The 23,761-nt window shown below is 40.1% G+C and overlaps 1 protein-coding gene across 2 annotated transcripts in view; it reads left to right on the plus strand.

Annotated features, from left to right (window-relative positions):
* Nucleotides 1–4,211: 4,211 nt before the first annotated feature.
* The window catches only part of LOC115132435 (adipolin-like), a 35,349-nt gene continuing 15,799 nt past the window's right edge, over nucleotides 4,212–23,761 (plus strand). Inside the window, exons 1-5 of one of the 2 annotated variants that reach the window (XM_029665083.2) lie at nucleotides 4,212–5,460; nucleotides 20,773–20,877; nucleotides 21,097–21,208; nucleotides 21,546–21,733; nucleotides 23,576–23,684. In XM_029665083.2, the coding sequence (XP_029520943.1) occupies nucleotides 5,287–5,460; nucleotides 20,773–20,877; nucleotides 21,097–21,208; nucleotides 21,546–21,733; nucleotides 23,576–23,684 (688 nt within the window). In that variant the 5' untranslated portion in view covers nucleotides 4,212–5,286. Of the gene's footprint in view, nucleotides 5,461–20,772; nucleotides 20,878–21,096; nucleotides 21,209–21,542; nucleotides 21,734–23,575; nucleotides 23,685–23,761 lie in introns of both variants that reach the window. The other variant, XM_029665082.2, reaches the window with a different exon arrangement.

Consider the following 23,761-nt stretch of genomic DNA (forward strand, 5'->3'; position numbering starts at 1 on the left):
TGGTTCTATTTCCTGTACACGTGGCTGCTCCAAAGTTCACGCACGACAGACCCTCCTCTTTAGACTTCAGCTGCGGAATCGATGCTAGTGGTGCGCGGGTTAGCTGTTTGCTCATCATCCGCACCTGCCAGCATTTGGTAATAACCCATCCACAACCGCCAAATAAATGTGACAAAGTCCAAATCTGAGGTCAGCACTCAACCCTAATCCACAAATATAGAACATAGGCTACAGTCAAAGATTGCATAACGTTGCCTGATATAGATGTTTATGTTTATAATTTCTGACATTTTGGTAGGCTATTTGTTAGTCAACTTGACTATAATTAGATACGTGTAGCTTCTCTTTTGTCATTATGTTCCCCTAGAAGTTTAAATAAACATTTGCTCAACATAATAATGTAATGGATCGATAGAATGAATGCTTCAATCTAGTTGACATTGGTAACGTTTTCTCTCATCTTTCGCGGACGTTTAGGGACTGGGGAGAAAATACAATAAAGCAAAAAATAAATGGCAAAGATTTTCTGTGCAAAATGTCCAAATAACATCAACTTTACCGGTTCTAAGGGAAAAGGAAGCTGTGAAAACGACCCAACGTGTTTCTGATAAGATTTCATTTCGGCTTCGATGCAATATTTGATGTGGTTGAAATATTATAAACTTTTATGACGCATTTGTGACGTAGACAGCACATCTACAGAGGGTATCTAACTGAGCGTTGCATTCTCTCAAGATGCAGAAGTAAATCATATTTCTCCACTCCTGTTCCCTTCCAAATATTGGCTACATTGGGTGTATACTTTTACTGCAAGAAATGCTTAATTTGGCAGGAGTTATTATTAGGGCTATAGCCCTATTCGCACGGGATTAGTATTATTAGATAACGTTGGTTATGTATGTGTGTCCGTTATTGCAGATGACGATTGTGAGGGGATTCGTTTTTTCCAAACTGCCCCATGTAATTCTTTCTTTTTTTTCTTCTATAAATTGAGGGTTATAATTGGAAGCCTATAGGGTTTTTCTAGGCGTGAAAATATTTTCAACAAGTCCAGGCTATAACAGGCTACACTGCTAACTCTAGTTTGGTTTCTAAGCCTTATTATAAACTTGGTGGTTCGAGCCCTGAACAGCCATGGTATATCAGATCGTATAGCATATACCATGGCTATGGCAAAACATGTATTTTTACTTTTCTAATTATGTTGGTAATAAGTTTTTAATAGTAAGGCACCTTGAGGGTTTGTGGTATATTGCCAATATACCACAGCAAAGGGATATGTCCAGGCACTCCACAACGAACAGTCCTTAGCCGTGTGGTATATTGGCCATATACCACACCCCCATAATATTTGAATTGAGGAAGTGTGATCATAATCATTCGGATATTTTTGCGATCAGCAGTAGTATACATCCTAAATGTCCCCCAGCCTTCAGATCTGAGCTGAAAAAGATAACTTGCACTTTTAATATGTGTTTTTAGGCTATGGATGAGTAAGTGAACTTGTTCCAAACGTTTAGCTCAGTTGTATGCTGCATTGTGATCTATTAACAGCAAGGGTTGCATGAAATAGGTTAAATAAATGATGCATTTGGCAATGTTCAATTCGCACAAAACATATAAACAAAAGCATTCACTGTGAAAGTCGATACATGTAGACCCTTTGTTAAATTTATCGTATCAGTTATAATTTTTTTGCTCAAACCGCATGCAACACCTGTCAAACAAACATTTCTCTCAAAACACAGGGATGTCGATTTGCACGTGACTAGTATTATCAGAGGTCTTGGAGTTTGCCAAAACAATATGTTATTCTGGTTAGTCAATGTCCAGATTTCAATTTCAGTTAAACCCATCTAAACAGTAGGCCACAGATCCCTTGACATGCCATAGGCCTGTTTGAAGTCCCATCTTGTCTGTCGAATTTGTATAGAGTCTCACAATCGTGACACATAACAACACTGCTATCATCATCTACCACTTCACCAAATCTTTACCAAACGTAACTTTTCTGGCCCTCCCTTCTCTTTATTTTCAACTCTCCTTTTGCAGCTTGTGTCTTATTATATTACATTTCTGGATTTTTTAAAAGGTATTGTTTCTCTTTATTCAACCCGCACTCCACACACCTGCCCTTCAGCCACACAGTATATAATGACTCTAAACCCATCCGACCCACAGATATTACCACGTGGACTGTGGGTTGGAGTCACTACCACAGACACAGCAAGCCAAATGTTTGATTAGCTAGCTATGTGAGTTGTGGAATTTCTGGTTTCAGCAAAAAAACTGCTACGTTTTTCTGGCGGTGGTTTTCTCTTTCCTGGTGAGAATGGCTGTGTTTGTTTTGCATCGCCCCGATACCCCGGGTAAGCAGAGTTTGCACATTCGGACTATTTCCACACATTCGAGGCACCGGGTGGTACAAAACGAGCGCACCCAGCCTACATAGCTCTCTCAAAAAGCAACAATCTTTAGATAGACTGACCACTAGTGGGGGTTTTGGGAAGTGTCACATTTAAAGCCACACAAATATATGCAAGTGTGTCACTAACAAAACATGTACATGCACCAGATCACATTTTCCAGTGGTGGAAAAAGTACCCAATTGACATACTTAAGTAAAAGTAAAGATATCTCAATAGAAAATGACTCAAGTCAAATGTAATGTCACCTAGCACAATAGTACTTGAGTAAAAGTAAAAAACGATTTGGTTTTAAATACACTCAAATATCAAAGTAAATGTAATTGCTAAAATATACTTAAGTATCAAAAGTAAAAGTGCAAGTATAAATAATTTAAAATTCCTTATATTAAGCAAACCAGACAGCACCATTTTCTTGTTTTTGAAGTTTACGGATAGCCAGGGGCACACTCCAACACTCAGACATAATTTACAAACGAAACGTGTGTTTAGTGAGTCCGCCAGATTAGAGGCAGTGGGGATGACCGGAGTGGTTCTCTTGATAAGTACGTAAATTGGACTATATTTCTGTCCTGCTAAAGCATTCAAAATGTTTGGAGTAAAAAGTACATTATTTTCTTTAGGAATGTGGTGAAGTAATAGTTTTCAAAAATATAAATAGTAAAGTACAGATACCCCCAAAAAGAACGTAAGTAGTAATTTTAAGTATTTTTACTTAAGTTCTTTACACCACTGACATTATCACATGAAATACATGAATTTATATCATGTATCTGCAGTGCTTATGGAATATTATGACAGTACTTTTTTTAGGTAAGAATGGGTGGTGCACTATCCATGCATTGATTCACCTCTGGATGGCACTGTTCACAAGTAATATTTCTTCACAGTGTCAATGATGTGGATCCATAATCATCCATCACCTCTAAGGTACAGTATGTAGCCTACATCGCTGTGCAACTTTATTGAGGCAGGCTTTAAATCCAACATTCCTTTGGTTTTATTTTCTTAAATGTTTCTCTGTAAAGTGCACAAACGGCTAAATGTATATTTAGCCTACACCCTAACTCTTAACTGCATAGCCAACATCCTATGCTTAATTTATAAAAAATAAATAAAAACATGTCTGCTCTTGACATATAAAGATACATTTATTTTGAAAACATATAACATTGCTTTCAAGAGACAAGTTTTATAGCCTTTCTCTGCAATGGTTTCCCCGTAAATGTACTCAAAAAAGGGATCTGCATCAAGACATTTACTATAAACCATGTCTTACTTTTGATATAATGTATATGTTTATGTGGCAATTACATTTAAGTGAGGAACAATACATCCCAGTATATTTCAGACAAGCAATTGTTGGAGGCGACTCCTTGTAAAAGCAGATCCTATTTCAACACTTTTTGGAAACATGAGGACAGGTACACCAACTATGTGTCCCACCACATGGGACAGTCAGAATTCATTCCTTGGCAATTTGTCAAACAACAGATTACACAAGAGAGTGCCTGAGGGTCTTTTTTTCTGAAGGTACGTACATCAATTCCGCAGTATGAATTAGATCCAAACACAGGGCTATACTGAGGTAAAATTTTAATAAAAATATACTAAAAAGACACACACACACACACATATTGGCCAAAGAACCTCCTCAGTTTTCAAAAAAGGAGTCAACCATTTCATCTATGAGATAAAACAGAGACTGAACAAAACAGTGGAGTTGCCAATTCACTGATGAGAAAAATAGAGGCAGCTAGGGGAAGGAAAAAGAGAAAGGGAGAGAGAGAGAGTAATGATAAAACTCCACTTTGAGCCTTCCTGTAAGCTCAGTCACAGAGAGAGAGAGCAACATAAAAGAAGTAGAAGATAGGGATAGAGAGCGAGACAGTGTGGTGAAGCAAGCAACAGAGACCTACCACACACACAGACACAAACACAGTGCTCTCTGAGGTGAAACTGCACATGATTTTGTCACCCCAGAGCAGACGGACTGGGTTGATGAATGGACAGTAGTGATTTATGTACAGCTGGGTGTACTGGACAGAGGAGACCGTGTTGCTAATACCCCTTAAAGTGTATTTTACACCACTTTGAAGTTTTCTTTCTAGAGCTTCTGCTGCGGGGGACCAATTGTATACCCTTCAAGGAGAAAATAATACAAGGAGGACCAAAGGCTAAGAAAATTGGACCATCTCCAACTCTCCTTTTTATTCTATGGCGAGTCCTGTGGGAAACATGTGTGAGGTGGACTGAGGGCTTGAATGCCAAGCAGCATTCTCTGAAGAAAATACAAACTCTTATGAGACTTCCACTGCACCCAACTATCGGAAAACTATGAGGAGGATCCATTGCTTAGTGTGAGCAAAAGAGCAAGGAAGAGGGGGATAGAGAACTCTACCATCCACTCCTATCTAAGGCCCCCCCCCCCCCACACACACACACACAGAGCAGAAAGCATGAAAAATCCCACTAATGGGTTTATTTGCTGTCAGATCTACGCCGATTTGTCATTCGCCTGGACCATTTCACTTGACACATTTCATAGTTGAGTAAGCTGCTTGGCTTTGTGGCTAGAGTTAGCTGTGCTCCAGCTCCAGCAACACTCTGCTGCCAGGCTCAAAGCTCATCGGGAAGAGAGCAGCAGGCAGCCAAATCAGGAGTCCTTCAGCCCTCATAGTCGTTGCAGTCCTCCAGTTTGCACTTTAATCATTTAATCGTCCTTTCATTTTTGTAATCGGGCAATAGCTTTATTCTTTCCAATCGTTGGACAGTTTGGACAGTCCATTGGGCCAGTTGTCCAAAGAGGCTTCTTCACACGGTTCCAGGGATATTTGGGTTGATTCAGTTTGTGTTTAAGATGTGGTGTGGGCCACTGGTTGTGCTGGCTGCGGTGTTCTGGACCCAGTGTGTCCTGCTGGAAGGGGTGGATGCCAAGAAGGAGAGGAAGAGGCCGAAGGAGACCCCACCACAGCACACAGAGGCGTACAACACTACTCTCTCCAACAGCGAAGAGGTGGGCGAGAGCACCAAGGTAATGCTTGATTTGAAACTAAAATGTGATCTTCAATTCACCAGTGGCTACCTCCAACCTCTAAGAAGCTTAGGACTATAAGGTTCGATCTGTAAAAAATATGATTCTGAGATAATTAAAGATACGAACCCTCATTGGTTTGAATGGTGTCAGCAATTTTTATCTAGAATTTCTTTTAACTTAACAACATGAATTAAGGTATTTATAGTACTATATAGGTAGAGAACATTGAACAGTACAAGGCTATGTCAATCACTACATTTCGATAAAAATGCAGATAGAACCCTATAGTCCCAAGCCCTCTCTGCTCTGTAGACCCACTGGTGTATTTCAAACCTTATGGCTGAAATGTGTATATTTATTCTGATCATAAAAGTGCTGAACATAGGAAGAATGATTATGATTAGTATGTGGAATATGTTATTCACTTTATCAGTGGTATTTGATTGTAACTTGATTTGGATTACCTGATCTGATAATTATCAAAGTACAGATTTAATAGAAAATACAATTGCAGTAGTGCTACCAAAATTGAAACAACATAAAATAGAATAAAATGTTATTGGTCACATACACATATTTAGCAGATGATATTGAAGAGAAATGCTTTTGTTCCTAGTGCTAAATCCTTTGCTAAATCATCTGATTAACCTTGGAATCTATTCTGAGGCAAATACCTGAGCTGGAATGTCTTCCCCCTCAGTTTAAGGAGTGATAATGAACTTGTTATATTATGGATTGCAATGGCTGGTGCTGGCAGATGACATGCTCCAACAGCATTATTTGGACTTGATTCATGTATAATTGGACTTCATTCAGGCTTTATGAATGTATAATCCATGTCAAATCAAAGTTTATTTATTGCATACACAGATTAGCAAATGTTGAAGCAGGTGCAGCGAAATGCTTGTGTTTCTAGCTCCAGCAGTGCCGTAAGTGTCTAACAGTACAATACTAATACAAAAAGAAGAAATTATGAAATATCAGAATGAACAATGTTAGAGTCCTGAATATAAATAAGTGGTGTGTATTGACAGTGTTGACAATATATTGTATAAGTAGGAAAAGGTATTTACAACAGTAGTTATATAGGAGCTATGTGGAGATTACAGTATGCACATATAGACTGAGTAATCAATTATCTTAATTTCTCTGAGATCAATTTACATTTAAAGAAAATAATATTGCAGGAATGCTAATATCTTATCTGTTTCTAACTCCAGAAACATTTTCAGATCAATTAACATTACGTAAGCATGACTAAAGTGACCAGTGTTGAATGACTCTAAGGTGCAGTGTAGAGTAACAAAATGTTCTATAGAGTGTTCTGTAGAGTGTTCCATAGAGAGAATGAGTGTAGTGAGGTGGGCAATTGCCAGCATAGAAGAGGTGTGTCCTACTGGGTCAAGCCTGAGAAAGTGAAGTGTCTCAAATGTGTGAAACCCTAAATGGATGCCTTCCTGAAAAATGTGTGGTATGTGGACATTTAAAGGCTGATCAATGCATCAATTAGTCCTCACTGCAGGGGGCAAGCACCAATTCCCCAGCTTATCAGTTTTAAGGACTGTTTATTGACAAATCAGCACTCAAGAGGGTTTGGATCATCATGAATTAGGGATAAGAAAATGTGACAGTGTAGGCTACATTCTCTAAATGTGTAGCCAAAGTATTTATTTAAAGATCAAATATGGACAGTAATTTGGTAGTTTAAAAGGCTTAATAATTTGGCAAACAGATAGAAAAGTAGAGTTTTACACCCAAGTATAATATATAAATAGCTTTGAAATAAACTGATGAAAAAGTTGAAAAAAATATTGTTTCCAAAAACAGCATTTGACCTTTCACATTCTTATTTATTGGTTTATGGCTGGTATTGCATATTTCCAGGGGTTTCCAATGAGGTATTTGTTTTGCTTTTAGCCCACCCATTGTGTTGGCATTCTCAAATAACCCTCGCTGCCCCATCCACTCAATACCAGCCCTCCCTCCCTGTCCAAGATCTACTGCTCTGTTTTATTTGCCATAGAGTGAGGTCTTGTTTCTGTATTCTCAAGAAGAAGAAGAAGAACACATTATTCAGCCCTAGCCTGTCTCATTGTGGTCTGGCTGTGTTTATTTGACTTGTTTTGCGCTGTAAAAGCAGAAGGCTATGAAGCATGACCTTGTGTCAACCCCCAGGCTGCTGAAAACTGAGGACTACTGCACCCCACTGAGATATATCTGTTCTGTTCTCTCTCCCATCTATCTCACCGAGCCCAGGGTGTCTCTATCTTCAAAGCCCCCATTTGTCCCTTCCATCTCCCCCATGGTCCAGCAACAGGCCACAGGCAGACTGCCATGATGTAATTCCTGGGAAAGATAGGTGGGCAGATATTTAGAGAGCTTTGGCATTGCTGTTCCCAGCCCATTGATTCTGTCATTCACAGGGCCAGTCTGACTCCGCTGTGTCTGGGACATCCGATAGGGGCGTTGCGGCCCCAAAAAACTGGTGCAGCGTGCCGTGTAAGCCCCTCACAAAGCCCTATAGAAAGGGTTCTGAAAGAGGACACCTCGACAAGGATTATCCCCCTGTGCCCCCCCACTTACATTTTTCTCATCTTGTCTCCCACAATCTAAGGGTAATGACATAATCACTCCTAAGACCCTGTGTTATGCCAGATAGTGTCTCGGCCAAATACTGTCACCTCTAGTTGAGGACCCTGGGGTTTAGACATTACATCTAAGATTAAAAGTGGAGATGTTCAAGCTTGGACAACGCATCAAGACTCGTGTAGGCTACATAACACTCCTTTAGGCTACGGAACTTGAGCACATCTTATTGTGCATTTTGTATGGACAATGCATCAGCAAAATGTTATGCTATATCATTTTTTAAAATGTTTTTTATTTCACCTTTATTTTACGCAGTGTGAACAGACAACAACACAGAGTTACACATGGAATAAACAATAAACAAGTCAATAACACAGTAGGAAAAAAAATAGTCTATATACATTGTGTGCAAAAGGCATGAGGAGGTAGGCGAATAATTACAATTTAACAGATGAACACTGGAGTGATAAATGATCAGATGGTCATGTGCAGGTAGAGATACTGGTGTGCAAAAGAGCAGAAAAGTAAATAAATAAAAACAGTATGGGGATGAGGTAGGTAAATTGGGTGGGCTATTTACCGATGGACTATGTGCAGCTGCAGCGATCGGTTAGCTGCTCAGATAGCAGATGTTTAAAGTTGGTGAGGGAGATAAAAGTCTCCAACTTCAGCGATTTTTGCAATTCGTTCCAGTCACAGGCAGCAGAGAATTGGAAGGAAAGGCTGCCAAATGAGGTGTTAGCTTTAGGGATGATCAGTGAGATACACCTGCTGGAGCACGTGCTACGGGTGGGTGTTGCCATCGTGACCAGTGAACTGAGATAAGGCGGAGCTTTACCTTGCACGGACTTGTAGATGACCTGGAGCCAGTGGGTCTGGTGACGAATATGTAGCGAGGGCCAGCCGACTAGAGCATACAGGTCGCAGTGGTGGGTGGTATAAGGTGCTTTAGTAACAAACCGGATGGCACTGTGATAAACTGCATCCAGTTTGCTGAGTAGAGTATTGGAAGCTATTTTGTAGATGACATCGCCAAAGTCGAGGATCGGTAGGATAGTCAGTTTTACTAGGGTAAGTTTTGCGGCGTGAGTGAAGGAGGCTTTGTTGCGAAATAGAATGCCAACTCTAGATTTGATTTTAGATTGGAGATGTTTGAAATGAGTCTGGAAGGAGAGTTTACAGTCTAGCCAGACACCTAGGTACTTATAGATGTCCACATATTCTAGGTGGGAACCATCCAGGGTGGTGATGCTAGTCGCAGGCAGCGAACGGTTGAAAAGCATGCATTTGGTTTTACTAGCGTTTAAGAGCAGTCGGAGGCCACGGAAGGAGCATTGTATGGCATTGAAGCTCGTTTGGAGGTTAGATAGCACACTGTCCAAGGACGGGCCAAAAGTATACAGAATGGTGTCGTCTGCGTAGAGGTGGATCAGGGAATCGCCCGCAGCAAGAGCAACATCATTGATATATACAGAGAAAAGAGTCGGCCCGAGAATTGAACCCTGTGGCATCCCCATAGAGACTGCCAGAGGACCGGACAACATGCCCTCTGATTTGACACACTGAACTCTGTCTGCAAAGTAGTTGGTGAACCAGGCAAGGCAGTCATTAGAAAAACCGAGGCTACTGAGTCTGCCGATCATCCAGAGTTCACTGAAAATGTGTCCAGTAAAAAACAAATAATATTTATTATGCCAGCTGCAAGCGGTGCTTGGATCCTTTATTTAATTTAATGCAGTTATTATGGTTTGTTCAAATTTCACTTCATCCTCACATCTGTACCTGTAATGTCTTGGAGAAAACAACCTGTTTATTAGAATTACATTATGATGGCAGGAGAACACCACCTTGTATCTTCAAACAAGCCAAACCGTTTATACATTTGCATGTTTTTCTTTTCTCTCATTCAGTGGAAAGTCTTCTTATGATGGCATTCATTTTGCATCTGGCCCAACCCCAGTGAGAGCTGTTGGCAGGGTGCAGCAGACTACATTCCTTCAGAGATTTTCCATTTGAAATTGATCACAGTTGAGGTGTGGAGTGTTGCACTGAGTGAAATCTGGGGAGGTGATACCAAGCAGTAACTTTTTGCACCAAAATCGCTCACAGCACTAGACAAGTTTTTCTTCTACCCTTCGTCATAGCATAGATGGGTCATCATCCACGATCCAATCTATCATGATTTCACTGGCTAGCACAATAAATACAGTGTGAGGGCAGAACTACGGAAACAATATATCAATTTGCCACTTATTTCACTCCTTTCCAAAGTGCAGTGAAATCTGTCAGTGTGGAGCAGCAAAGGGCTCAGTCAGTCATGGCAGTAATGGAGGCAGTCAAGTCAAACATCACGCATAGCTTGTTGAGTAATGGTTAAGCAGTGCCCTGGGGGAGACTTGAGTTTCCCCTCTCTCATCCGAACACCATGCTTAATGAAGGAGTGATTCGGGACCGTTTGGATAGCCCAACACACCGGGGACTGGACCCATCCCACAGGAAACCCTAGGCCCACTAACACACACACACAGGCTGCACACATACACACACACAAAATTGGGAACAGAGTTGGAACTGTAAATCGAGTGGGAACAAGGATACCCTTACTGTGTGAGGATGAGGCCTATCTTATGGGATGTTTTGTTTTATTACATGTCTTAATGACCCTTGCTTACTTAATGCATTACACAATTGATTTATGCACTCATTGAAATCCTGACAGACAGCCATAATACTAATAAACAGCCTTTTGTCATTACATCTGAAATCTACAAATAAAATAAACTGCTAGGACGATATTCCCCTTGAGCCACGTTTTGGGTGCCAAAAATACAACATTTCTGTTTTTACATATCAGAGAGGTTCTGTTTGGTTTGGATTTCCTGTCCGAAATCCCTTGATCTCGTTTTATGTGCTGGTCATGTTCCTCTACATCAGATTCACATTGGACTCTTGAAAGAAAGCAACATGATTTCACTGCAATCTACCAGAGGTTTTAAGTATATTCTCTCCCATGTAAAGAATTGTCTGGGGTAGAATGCATTGCATTAATCATAAACAGATGATGATCTGTCCACCTAGTCCAAATGATTGTTAAAATCTTGGCAATCGTTGAATTACTTTTAGAGCCTTTGTTGTGTTAATACATCAGTCCTATAGACATTTAATAGGTGTTGAAGCGTGGGAGAATTTTGCATGTGTTCTCACATTTGAATTTGTCTTTCATATGACCTATATATACTGTATATACAGTGCCTTGCGAAAGTATTTGGCCCCCTTGAACTTTGCAATCTTTTGCCACATTTCAGGCTTCAGACATAAAGATATAAAACTGTATTTTTTTGTGAAGAATCAACAACAAGTGGGACACAATCATGAAGTGGAACGACATTTATTGGATATTTCAAACTTTTTTAACAAATCAAAAACTGAAAAATTGGGCGTGCAAAATTATTCAGCCTCTTTACTTTCAGTGCAGCAAACTCTCTCCAGAAGTTCAGTGAGGATCTCTGAATGATCCAATGTTGACCTAAATGACTAATGATGATGATGAATACAATCCACCTGTGTGTAATCAAGTCTCCGTATACATGCACCTGCACTGTGATAGTCTCAGAGGTCCGTTAAAAGCGCAGAGAGCATCATGAAGAACAAGGAACACACCAGGCAGTTCCGAGATACTGTTGTGAAGAAGTTTAAAGCCGGATTTGGATACAAAAAGATTTCCAAAGCTTTAAACATCCCAAGGAGCACTGTGCAAGCGATAATATTGAAATGGAAGGAGTATCAGACCACTGCAAATCTACCAAGACCTGGCCGTCCCTCTAAACTTTCAGCTCATACAAGGAGAAGACTGATCAGAGATGCAGCCAAGAGGCCCATGATCACTCTGGATGAACTGCAGAGATCTACAGCTGAGGTGGGAGACTCTGTCCATAGGACAACAATCAGTCGTATATTGCACAAATCTGGCCTTTATGGAAGAGTGGCAAGAAGAAAGCCATTTCTTAAAGATATCCATAAAAAGTGTTGTTTAAAGTTTGCCACAAGCCACCTGGGAGACACACCAAACATGTGGAAGAAGGTGCTCTGGTCAGATGAAACCAAAATTGAACTTTTTGGCAACAATGCAAAACGTTATGTTTGGCGTAAAAGCAACACAGCTCATCACCCTGAACACACCATCCCCACTGTCAAACATGGTGGTGGCAGCATCATGGTTTGGGCCTGCTTTTCTTCAGCAGGGACAGGGAAGATGGTTAAAATTGATGGGAAGATGGATGGAGCCAAATACAGGACCATTCTGGAAGAAAACCTGATGGAGTCTGCAAAAGACCTGAGACTGGGACGGAGATATGTCTTCCAACAAGACAATGATCCAAAACATAAAGCAAAATCTACAATGGAATGGTTCAAAAATAAACATATCCAGGTGTTAGAATGGCCAAGTCAAAGTCCAGACCTGAATCCAATCGAGAATCTGTGGAAAGAACTGAAAACTGCTGTTCACAAATGCTCTCCATCCAACCTCACTGAGCTCGAGCTGTTCTTCAAGGAGGAATGGGAAAAAATTTCAGTCTCTCGATGTGCAAAACTGATAGAGACATACCCCAAGCGACTTACATCTGTAATCGCAGCAAAAGGTGGCGCTACAAAGTATTAACTTAAGGGGGCTGAATAATTTTGCACGCCCAATTTTTCAGTTTTTGATTTGTTAAAAAAGTTTGAAATATCCAATAAATGTCGTTCCACTTCATGATTGTGTCCCATTTGTTGTTGATTCTTCACAAAAAAAAATACAGTTTTATATCTTTATGTTTGAAGCCTGAAATGTGGCAAAAGGTCCCAAAGTTCAAGGGGGCCAAATACTTTCGCAAGGCACTGTATATATATGTATATATTTTTTTCCCTTCTCATATTTTGTGCTTTTCTACTTACAACTGGTTTTTAGTACCTCATAAAGTAAGTGAGCAGAGTACTTCCACAAGGACAGTGCTTAAACCAAACATAAATGAGCACTGTATTTATGTGGCAGAGTGGAACCACAAATGAGTGCATAAAGAGAAGATCTCATGAGTATCTATCTACCTGGGGCATAACTCAGACCTGGGCTCAAATACTATTTGAAATCTTTCAAATACTTTTAGTGTTTGCTTTAGCCTGTTTGAACTGCCCGGTTGGCATTATCTGCATAGTTGGGACTATTGGTTCTGTTGCAATTGGCAAGCTCAATCAAGGACAGGTCAAGTATTTTCAGAGCTTTGTGATTCCTGTCTGTAAATGAAAAACACTTAATTAATTAAATATATTAATATTAATTATTTGAAATAATATTAAATTACATTTGAATCCAGGTCTGGCATACTGGTAGCTCAGTTTTCAGCTTGATATGGATGTGGAGCCAGAGTCATTTTTGAATGGTTTCTCTTACCTACCACAGATACCTGGGGAAAGAGCCACCACTGGAGCAATGTGAAGACTATAATTTGTACACAAAGCAGGTGTGACAGCAATCAGACTCTCTTCAGCTTTTAGACTTTTAATGTTGAGAGCAAAGCACGATTATTATTCCCTAGGAGATTTCATGAATACATTTGACTGTTTTAGTAGCTCTCGTACACTGGAAAGGAATGTATGGCACTGGAAAGGAATATATGGCGTGTTGACACTGTAGCAGTTGTTTTGTGGAAACAAGGAAAAGATAACACGAAGGCTACGCTATAGGAATATGTATACGTGCAGCATACGCACACATAGTGGGATTTGAAATTCGCTTGATCCTTTGCAGTTGTATCATTTTATAATTTGATAGCAAAGGCTCTGACTAAGGTCTTGAGGCCAATACTTAAAGCTTAAAAAAGAGCATTGATACAAGCAAGAGCAATGTCCAGGTTTCTTATTTTTTCTCATAATTTGGTTGCCCCCTCAAGATTTAAAGTGGAGTGTATGTTTCTTGTGGTTTATATGCATAGACCTACACTTTGCTCATGTCCTTAACAACTTGTGTGTGACATATCTACACAGTTAAAGTGCAGGGTGTGTGCACCTCTGTCTGTGAGGTGCATCAGGGGAGGGCCGGGTTGGATGGGATATTCTTTAGGAGGAAACGTGGGTGGATGGATGACAGTGGGCAAGTGCGCAGGTTCTCCCTAGCCTAGCTCTAGCTGCAGCATGAGAATCCCTGCCTCTCTGGATGGGCTAGGCCCTAGCTGCATTAGCCTCCCCCACCTTGCATGGATGACTGCACAGGGGCTACAACGACTTAAAAACAAGAGATTAGGGACTCTTCTCCATCATCCTGTCCCACGTCAAACTATAGCGGTACCTCTACCTATTCACACAACATGCTAGCAACATTAGCAATAATCTTACAAGCTTATTTTTTAGAGTGACTGGTGCACCCCGCTCTCACTGTTTGGTGGGTAAATCAAATCAAATAAAATACAATTTTATTGGGCACATACACCTGCTTAGCAGGTGTTATTGCAGGTGTAGCAAAATGCTTGTGTTTCTAGCTCGAACAGTGCAGTAATATCTAACAAGTGATATCTAACAATACACAAATCTAAAGTAAAGGACTGGAATTAAGAATATATAAATATTTGGACGAGCAATGTCAGCGCTACATACAGTGGGGCAAAAAAGTATTTAGTCAGCCACCAATTGTGCAAGTTCTCCCACTTAAAAAGATGATAATTTGCAAATAAATTCATAAAAAAATCCTACAATGTGATTTTCTGGATTTTTTTCTCTCTCATTTTGTCTGTCATAGTTGAAGTGTACCTATGATGAAAATTACAGGCCTCTCTCATCTTTTAAGTGATAGAACTTGCACAATTGGTGGCTGACTAAATACTTTTTTGCCCCACTGTAGACTAGAATACAGTAGATAGAATACAGTATATCCATATGAGATGAGTAATGACAAATGTGTAAACATTATTAAAGTGACAAGTGTTCCAATTATTAAAGTGTCCAGTGATTTCAAGTCTATGTATATAGGGCAGCAGCCTCTAATGTGCTAGTGATGGCTATTTAACAGTCTGATGGCCTTGAGATAGAAGCTGTTTTTCACTCTCTCGAACCCAGCTGTGATACAACCTGTACTGACCTCACCTTCTAGATGATAGAGGATGGCAGTGGCTCGGGTGATTGTTGTCCTTGATGATCTTTTTGGCCTTCCTGTGACTGTAGGTGTAAATGTACATGAAAACAAGCTAAGAGTTATGGGCTATACCTACAGAAGAGCCAGCAATGGAGTGCTGTTCAAGATGCAGATCGTAACAGTTGTGTTTGCATCGCAAATGGCACCCTATTCCCTACTTGCCATTTGTAATGCAGACTGTGTTTTGGATGGAATGTTGCCTTCCCCAGGGAATATTTCCCTCCCTTTATTGGGGCAAATCAATTCTACTTAATTTCATCAAACAAACTGTATCACATACATAAGGATTATCCATTTTATTTTACAGGCAAGTCAGTTAAGAACAAATTCTTATTTTCAATGACGGCCTAGGAACAGTGGGTTAACTGCCTGTTCAGGGGCAGAACGACAGATCGGGGGTTTGAACTCGCAACCTTCCGGTTACTAGTCACACGCTCTAACCCCCATTGTGCCTCAAACAAACTGTTTCCTGAATTATCATGATGATGATGATGTTTAATTGTCACATCAACTGGATGAGCACAGGGAAATGTGTTGTTTTACAGGGTCAGCCATAGTAGTATGACGCCCCTGGAGCAAATTAGGATTAAGTTCCTTGCTTAAGGGCACATCAACAAATTTTTCACCTTGTCGGCTCGGGTATTCAAACCAGTGACCGTTCAGTTACTGGCCCAACTCTCTAACAGCTAAGCTACCTGCCAACCTGGACATGGACATAATGAAGTTATAATTCAACGGCTACATCATTTTTGTCAAACTCAAATTCCATAATACACGTGTAACGACAGTTTTACTACACAGGTAGTACAGCTCTGCAAGCTTACGTGCAAAGTCCATGGTATTGTAGATGTATGTCTAAACTGAAAACTGTGATGTTTTTTCATACTGTCACTGTGGTTATATATTTGTAGGTAAAGTGAATTGCCTTATCAGAATTGGTGCCTGTAGCAGTAGATATCACAATCTCAGTTGGAATAGAGCCCCCACCCCCAACAGTGTTTGATGTTCTGAGTAGTACCTTCAGTTTAACACCTTAAGAATGTCTAACACATTTCCCCAAATTGCCACTGGAGTGGTGTGCTCTCACAGCTGTTGAAAGACACAGCTATTGGATGGCACTCAAACAACAGCCGGGATCAAAGGGAAGAACAGACTGATACCTGTATCTATCCTCTACTCACTTTGTTCATGTGCTGTACGTGCTGATATAAAGGTATGTGAGTGAGAACATAGTTTACTTTGTGCCATCCTGAATAGGAACTAGATTAAATATAACTGACAGTTTTTCTATTTCGTCATGCTATGATTTTCATTTCTCTGTGTAAAGACCTTCATCTAGGGCATATTCAAGATAGTTTCACTGAGGTACAATGAATCATAATTTCTTATCAAGCTGTGGGAAGCACCACCACCTATCATCACTATTGGATGTAATGGTAGCAAAAATATGATGCCCTCCTGTGTGTGAAGCCCGATCAATGAAAGTGAGAATAAAATTCCGATCTTAAAATCCTCATGAGGTATTGCTTTATTGCTATGCTACTGTAGCAACTCTCATGATATTTTCTGTTACACACTGAATAAAAGTGACAAAAAAAGTTGGAACAGTGATTTGCGCAATAATGTTTTTTAGTTTGAATAACAGTAATAATTATCTTGGTTACAGCTGGGCCGACTTCATAAAATTGAGAAAATCCTTTAGGGCACGGTTTTAATCGCTTAATTACAATGGCGTGTGCTAACAACACAAGACGATAACAAGCAGAACGAGAGGGCTGCTTTCCTGGCAGTGCTATGCTGACGTTTTTATTATCACACAGGGTATAGCTAAGATACACTACCAGTCAAAAGTGTGGACATACCTACTCGTTCCAGGGTTTTTCTTTATTTTTACTATTTTCTACATTGCAGTATTATAGTGAAGATATCAAAACTATAAAATGACACATATGGAATCATGTAGTAACCAAAAAAGTGTTTTGTATTTGAGATTCTTCAAAGTAGCCACCCTTTGCCTTGATGACAGCTTTGCACGCTCTTGGCATTCTCTCAACCAGCTTCATGAGGTAGTCACCCGGAATGCATTTCAATGAACAGGCGTGCCTTGTTAAAAGTTACTTTGTGGAATTTCTTTCCTTCTTAATGCGTTTCAGCCAATCAGTTGTGTTGTGACAAGGTAGGGGTGGTATACAGTTGATAGCCCTATTTGGTAAAAGACAAAGCCCATATTATGGCAAGAACAGCTCAAATAAGCAAAGATAAACGACAGTCCATCATTACTTTAAGACATGAAGGTCAGTCAATACGGAAAACTTCAAGAACTTTGAAAGTTTCTTCAAGTGCAGTCGCAAAAACCATCAAGAGCTATAATGAAACTGGCTTTCATGAGGACCGCCACAGGAAAGGAAGACCCAGAGTTACCTCTGCTGTAGAGGATAAGTTCATTAGAGTTACCAGCCTCAGAAATTGCAGCCCAAATAAATGCTTCACAGAGTTTAAGCAACAGACACATCTCAACATCAATCTGTTCAGAGGATACGGCGTGAATCAGGCCTTCATGGTCGAATTGATGCAAAGAAACCACTAATAAAGGACACCAATATGAAGAAGAGGCTTGCTTGTGCCAATAAACATGAGCAATGGACATTAGACCGGTGGAAATCTGTCCTTTAGTCCGAGTCCAAATTTGAGATTTTTGGTTCCAACCGCCATGTCTTTGTGAGCCGCAAAGTAGGCGAACGGATGATCTCTGCGTGTGTGTGGTTCCCACTGTGAAGAATGGAGGAGGAGGTGTGATAGTGTGGGGGTGCTTTGCTGGTGACAATACCTTTGATTTATTTAGAATTCAAGGCGCAGCATGGCTACCACAGCATTCTGCAGTGATACGCCATCCCATCTGGTTTGCACTTAGTGGGACTATCATTTGTTTTTCAATGACCCAACACACCTCCAGGCTGTGTAAGGGTTATTTGGCCAAGAAAAAGAGTGATGGAGTGCTGCATCAGAAGACCTGGCCTCCACAATCACCCAACCTCAACCCAATTGAGATGGGTTGGGATGAGTTGGACCGCAGAGTGCAGCCAACAATTGCTCAGCATATGTGGGAACTCCTTCAAGACTATTGGAAAAGCATTCCAGGTGAAGCTGGTTGAGAGAATGCCAAGAGTGTGCAAAGCTGTCATCAAGGCGAAGAATCTCAAATAAAAAAATGATTGGTTACTACATGATTCTATATGTGTTATTTCAAGGTTTGATGTCTTCACTTTATTCTACAATGTAGAAAATAGTAAAACTAAGGAAAAACCCTTGAATGAGTAGGTGTGTCCAAACTTTTGACTGATGCAGTATATAATTATAAGTTTCATGTTTGGGCTTACTTGAGTTGGTCTGAAAAAAACACGTAAGATGATCTACGTATGACATCAATATGAAAGGTGCAGAAGAGGTGCAGTTCTTTTGAGTCCTCAGGTATTAACAGTCAAGCATAGCGTTAAGCTCCTTGTTTTGTGCCTTACTCTGTTGTCAATGTTCAGCGTGCATCACTTCAATCAAAAGTGGTGATTGTCAGTGTTTAAATCATCACACTCATCATTAAACTTGTAAAAGTGTAGCTTATGGAATATATGTTTTAAGATTTAATTTTACACCATCTCAAATTCAAAATATTTTTTATGTGCTCTTGTAAGGTTAAGTATGAAAGTGAGAGATATTAAGACAGAATTTATATGCAGCATGAATGGTAAAATAAAGAAAATGATTCAGTATAATTAACTGGCTGTGTTGCAGTGTTGTGGAAAGAATGTGGCAGATTATGCAGTAACAGTATCTTTGGCTTGACAAAATCTGTCTGCCTTTTATCTGTCGCCAGGCTTCAAAAGCACAACAAAAACCCACAGACATCCAACATGCAGGAGGCACTGTGTTACTTAACTTGTTTATTTTGTCTGCTGTCACAAGGAAAGAGAAAAGGGAGAAGACACAGAGAAAAAAACAAAAAAACAAAACAAATATGAAACCTTTTTCATTCTAGAATATTGAAGACAAGACAAACAATGGGTTACTTTGTTACTGTTGAATATAACGAAGGGTGAGTCTCTATTTCTGTGAAGAAAAGGCGGCATGTTAGTTTTGCAGATAAGTGATCCGTGTCCTCCTGCCAAACCTAAACAAATTCCATTTCAGACAGCTCACCTTCATGGCTCGTCCTAATCTCCTCTTCTATCTCCGCCACAGTTACTTGACATTTGGGGAGGAGGAAGGAGGGCTTTGCTTGGGGAGGATTCAAGGCATTTGCGGTTATTGGAATTCACACAGCTAGGGTTAGAATGATTGGGTGGCAGAGGCCTTTCATTTGGATCAAGGAAATATGTCAGGAGTTTTTTTATCACCAAAAGGATGACATCATCACACATTCAGAACCCTGCATATCAAGCAAAGGTCTACAATCATCATCACTAGCATAAGGCAATGAACTTTACTGGCAAGTCAATTTCAACAGCCACTGTTGACTTTTATGGCATGCCACTATATTTATTATCATATTCAATAGGGTCATTACACTCCTGATATACTGTAAGTATGTTTGTAGGTATAGGGGAAAGTGTTGTTGGTTGTTTATAAATGTTGTTGTAGACTAATTGGGCAATAAAATAGCCCATGGATAGAGATGTTTTACATGGTCCTGAATACACAGTATGATCATGGAAATGACCATGTGTTGAACAAAAATCCCTTGAGACGTCTTGTTTATTTTCCTCTGACCCTATTGGGCAAATAATAATTGACGTGGCACCTGAGTGAATTATCTGGAGAGAAAAAACAAGCAAAAAGGGAAAGTCTTGGACAGAAAAAGTGACTGAACATAGTTGGCAAAGTGAAAGGTATGACATAAAAAGGCTTTTTCTCTCTCTCTGAAATGGCAGTAGACCGGCAAAGAGAGACAGGGAGAGAGAAAGAAAGAGAGTTCACTTCATAGTGTGACCTGCCTTGATGTCTGGCACCATTTAATAGTATCTTACGGCAAGATTTTCCAATTATGGTTGGTAAGCAGAAAATATGACTCATTGGATTCAATTACTTAGTTACAATACTTTGCATTGTGTGACAGTGGGGCGAAATGATTCCAGCCTGAAATATCTGATGAATCTTGCAATTAACACTGCTCTCCTCAAAGAGCATTTGTTATGGAGGAATACGAACACAGTGTAACAGTTTGGGGCTAGCTTGATTCTAAGTACATTCTGCCCGCACCCTTTTTCCCACTTTATTTTACTAGGCACTTGTTTCGTTCTCACTATTAATAAGCCAGGTTAATTCAACTACATCTGGCTCTCCTTGGTGTCTCATTGATTCATAGTAGGCCTGTGTTCAAAGCCTAATCCTAAATGCCAACATGGTATTCATTCATTCAACTGTGTTCATTCCAAAATCAGACCTTTAAAAGTGGTCTAATATCGGGAGTCCAACCGTGTCCCATGCCATCTTCTGTTTAGATCCAGCTATGCCGTCTATTTGAATGAAAAACATTTCATGGGTTTTCTCTCTCATGTGTCTTATAGATTCCTGACAACCAGAGAGTAGATCCCCTGGGATCATGGATGGACTTTGTGAAACGACCCGTAGACAACTTCCCTGGGAAATGCCGCAAACGCAAAAGGCCACTGGTAAATATAACAATGTCTTCAGTAGTGGTTCAAATAAGCTAGCTGATCAAGCACTGGTCCGTTCATTACATTGGTCACGAAGCATCTAGTACGATACATAAGTCGAATATTGATATTTTTAATATTGAAACAACTTTCTGTGTCAAATCATGTGTAGAGTATATGTATGATGATCCTATATTATTATGTGATGTGTTATTATTTCCCGATCTCTGTCAGCCAGGACCACCAGGCCCTCCTGGTCCTCCAGGCCCCCAGGGGCCTCCTGGATTCCCCGGGGCAGAGATCCCCCAAGAGGTCCTCCTCCAGGAGTTCAAAGATATGATAAAAGGTAATATCATGTAAAGACATAAAATGTCATATAAAGACACATGTTACAATGTCTGATCTGGTCCTTCGCTGAGTATAAAATTACATGTTGATTCCAAAACATTGGTGATTGATCAACTGCTACTGCTGATGGATCATTGTTTCTGTGAAGGCTGAAGTATTTCATTAGTAACTGACCATCCGGGGTAGATATCAGGTCTGGGTGACTGCAAACTCACTACTCTATTGCTGTACTGTAGTACTCAGAGAAAGTTGTTCCTATAGTTCAAAGTCAAGTCCATGTTCTTGTCATCTTTCTAGTTGAGATTCCCATATTCCTTCTGTGTTTTCACCAGAAGCTACAGAGAGGAGAGCTGCTGCAGTGGACAAGCAGACTAGTACCAGTCCTAGTCAGATACCCATGGCCCTCATTGCCCTGGAAGGAATGACCTCTTACAGGAGGATAGAGGAAGCCTTCCACTGTAAACTCATAGGACCTGTGGTTGTCGACAAGAAGACACTGATGGAGCTACAAAACTTTCAGACGGTACATTTTGGAGGAACAATTGAGAACAATTGTAAAGAATGTAGGAGTTTGTGAAGTATTTGGTCACCCCCTTGACCATCTTCTTTATCCTCTTGTCTTACTCACCATTAAGCGGTCTATTAATCTCCACAATCACTTTTCTTTCTTTCTATTTTCTTTCTTTTAACTTTGTTTTAAACGCAGGTTTGAAGTTTTAACCAGCAATGATTCTGGTTATATCCACCTGATGTATAAGAATGAAGCCTGGAATCTTAAGGGATCACCCCTTCCCTAAAGTCTGACAAAGCAGTACCATGCTTTGAGTTTAGACTGGCTTCTTAGTCCTTAGTAAAAAAAGATCTCCTTTTACAACGCTCCACATCACTTTCTGGGTGGTATACAAAAGGCACTCTGTCTGTGACTTGGAATATGGTGCGGAGTGGACAAAAATAGACACGGTTTGAAACGGCATGATGTAGAGGAAGAACTATTCCCTGGGACATTCTGAGGCGGGAGGTTAAGAGTAGACAAAGCAAATCAAAAATATTCATCACATAGACAGGTTACAGCAGGTATAAAATAAATAAATTCATCAAAATAATGTTTTTAATGAAACATTTTATACAACGGGTTACCAACATATCCATATAATGATTGACATATTTTCATTCAAAATGTTATTTTGATGAATTTATTCATATTATTTCATCTTTCCACAAGATATAGTCCCGATACAAATCTAGGGTTGCTACCCAAGCCGGCTGGTTGTTTGTTCTATCGGTTCGGATGCTAGAGGTGTGACCCAGCCGTTTAGTCTTTTTGTTCTGTATCTGTGTCACGACCCAGTCGTTCGTTCTAAATGTTCCATTGTCATACTGGCTGGCAATATTCTTATCCCTTACTTGCTAGCTAGCCAACTATGGCCAGAATAACAGCAAAGTAGCAGCATTTGCATTTGTTTAAGCTGTTTTCTAGTGACATTTATTTGGATACATCCATAATAATGAGCTAATGAGGTGCGATTTCTCCTGGCATAGAAAATGTGCTCACTCATCAGGACACTGTTGTTCAGAAGAGTCAGACAACAACACAATCACTTCAAACTGAAGCTGGAAAGACTGCAAACTAGCTGCACTTCATTTCGTTTTACCTGTTTTCTATTGATATTTCTTTGTATATATTCATAAAAATGATGCCAGCTGATTCATGATTTAGACTGGCTGAGAAATGCTGCCTGCCTGTCTGTCTCGTCCTGACTCCCAACACGTTCATTACTATGGGACAGCTGGAGATCGAATTTGAATATTAAAACAATATTGCAAAATGTCGGAGAGACAGACAGCAAGGTTTATACAAATCTCTGCTGTTGAAAACTAAATGTTAGTCTAAAAGAAATGTGAGACAATGTCTAGATGCTTTTATAGTGGAGATCAAGTTTATAAGTTGCCTGGCTGGGCTGATGAGACAGTGGATTGCGCAGTCAGATGGACCAGAGTAAATTTTAACGTCATAGATTTAGCAGGTGGTAACTTGTGGAATAGACACTGGCTGGAATGAGGTTTTTACCAATCAGCATTCAGAATTAGACCCACCCATTGTATAAATAGTAATAATGGACTGTGTTACACTGTATTTACGTATATAAAGTGGGTAGTGACTTAGTCAGGCAACGGAATAAATAGCTAGTATTCCAATGTCTGTTGGAAAAGTTTGGATTATTTGCTCGGGTGTTCCCTTTGGCAGACATACATTTACATTTTGTAGCTCCTCGGTTCACTTTAGCTAGATATCAATTGAGCCCAAATGATCTGTGAGTCATTGTACAACTCCATTCTGCAAGTCACATTGTATTTGTCCTTCCAGCCTCCTGCTAAAGGTGCCTTCCTCAGAGGGACAGGAATGGACCAATCCACAGGACGATTCACAGCTCCCGTTACAGGGATCTACCAGCTCTCTGCTAATGTTCATATTGGTAAGGAATGTTTCTCTACTTTAGGGAAACCCAAATATCAGGGAATCATCTTGGGAAATGTATTGATTTGGAAGTTG

Source organism: Oncorhynchus nerka, linkage group LG7, assembly GCF_034236695.1.
Source record: "Oncorhynchus nerka isolate Pitt River linkage group LG7, Oner_Uvic_2.0, whole genome shotgun sequence".
In the NCBI taxonomy this organism is placed as follows: domain Eukaryota; kingdom Metazoa; phylum Chordata; class Actinopteri; order Salmoniformes; family Salmonidae; genus Oncorhynchus; species Oncorhynchus nerka.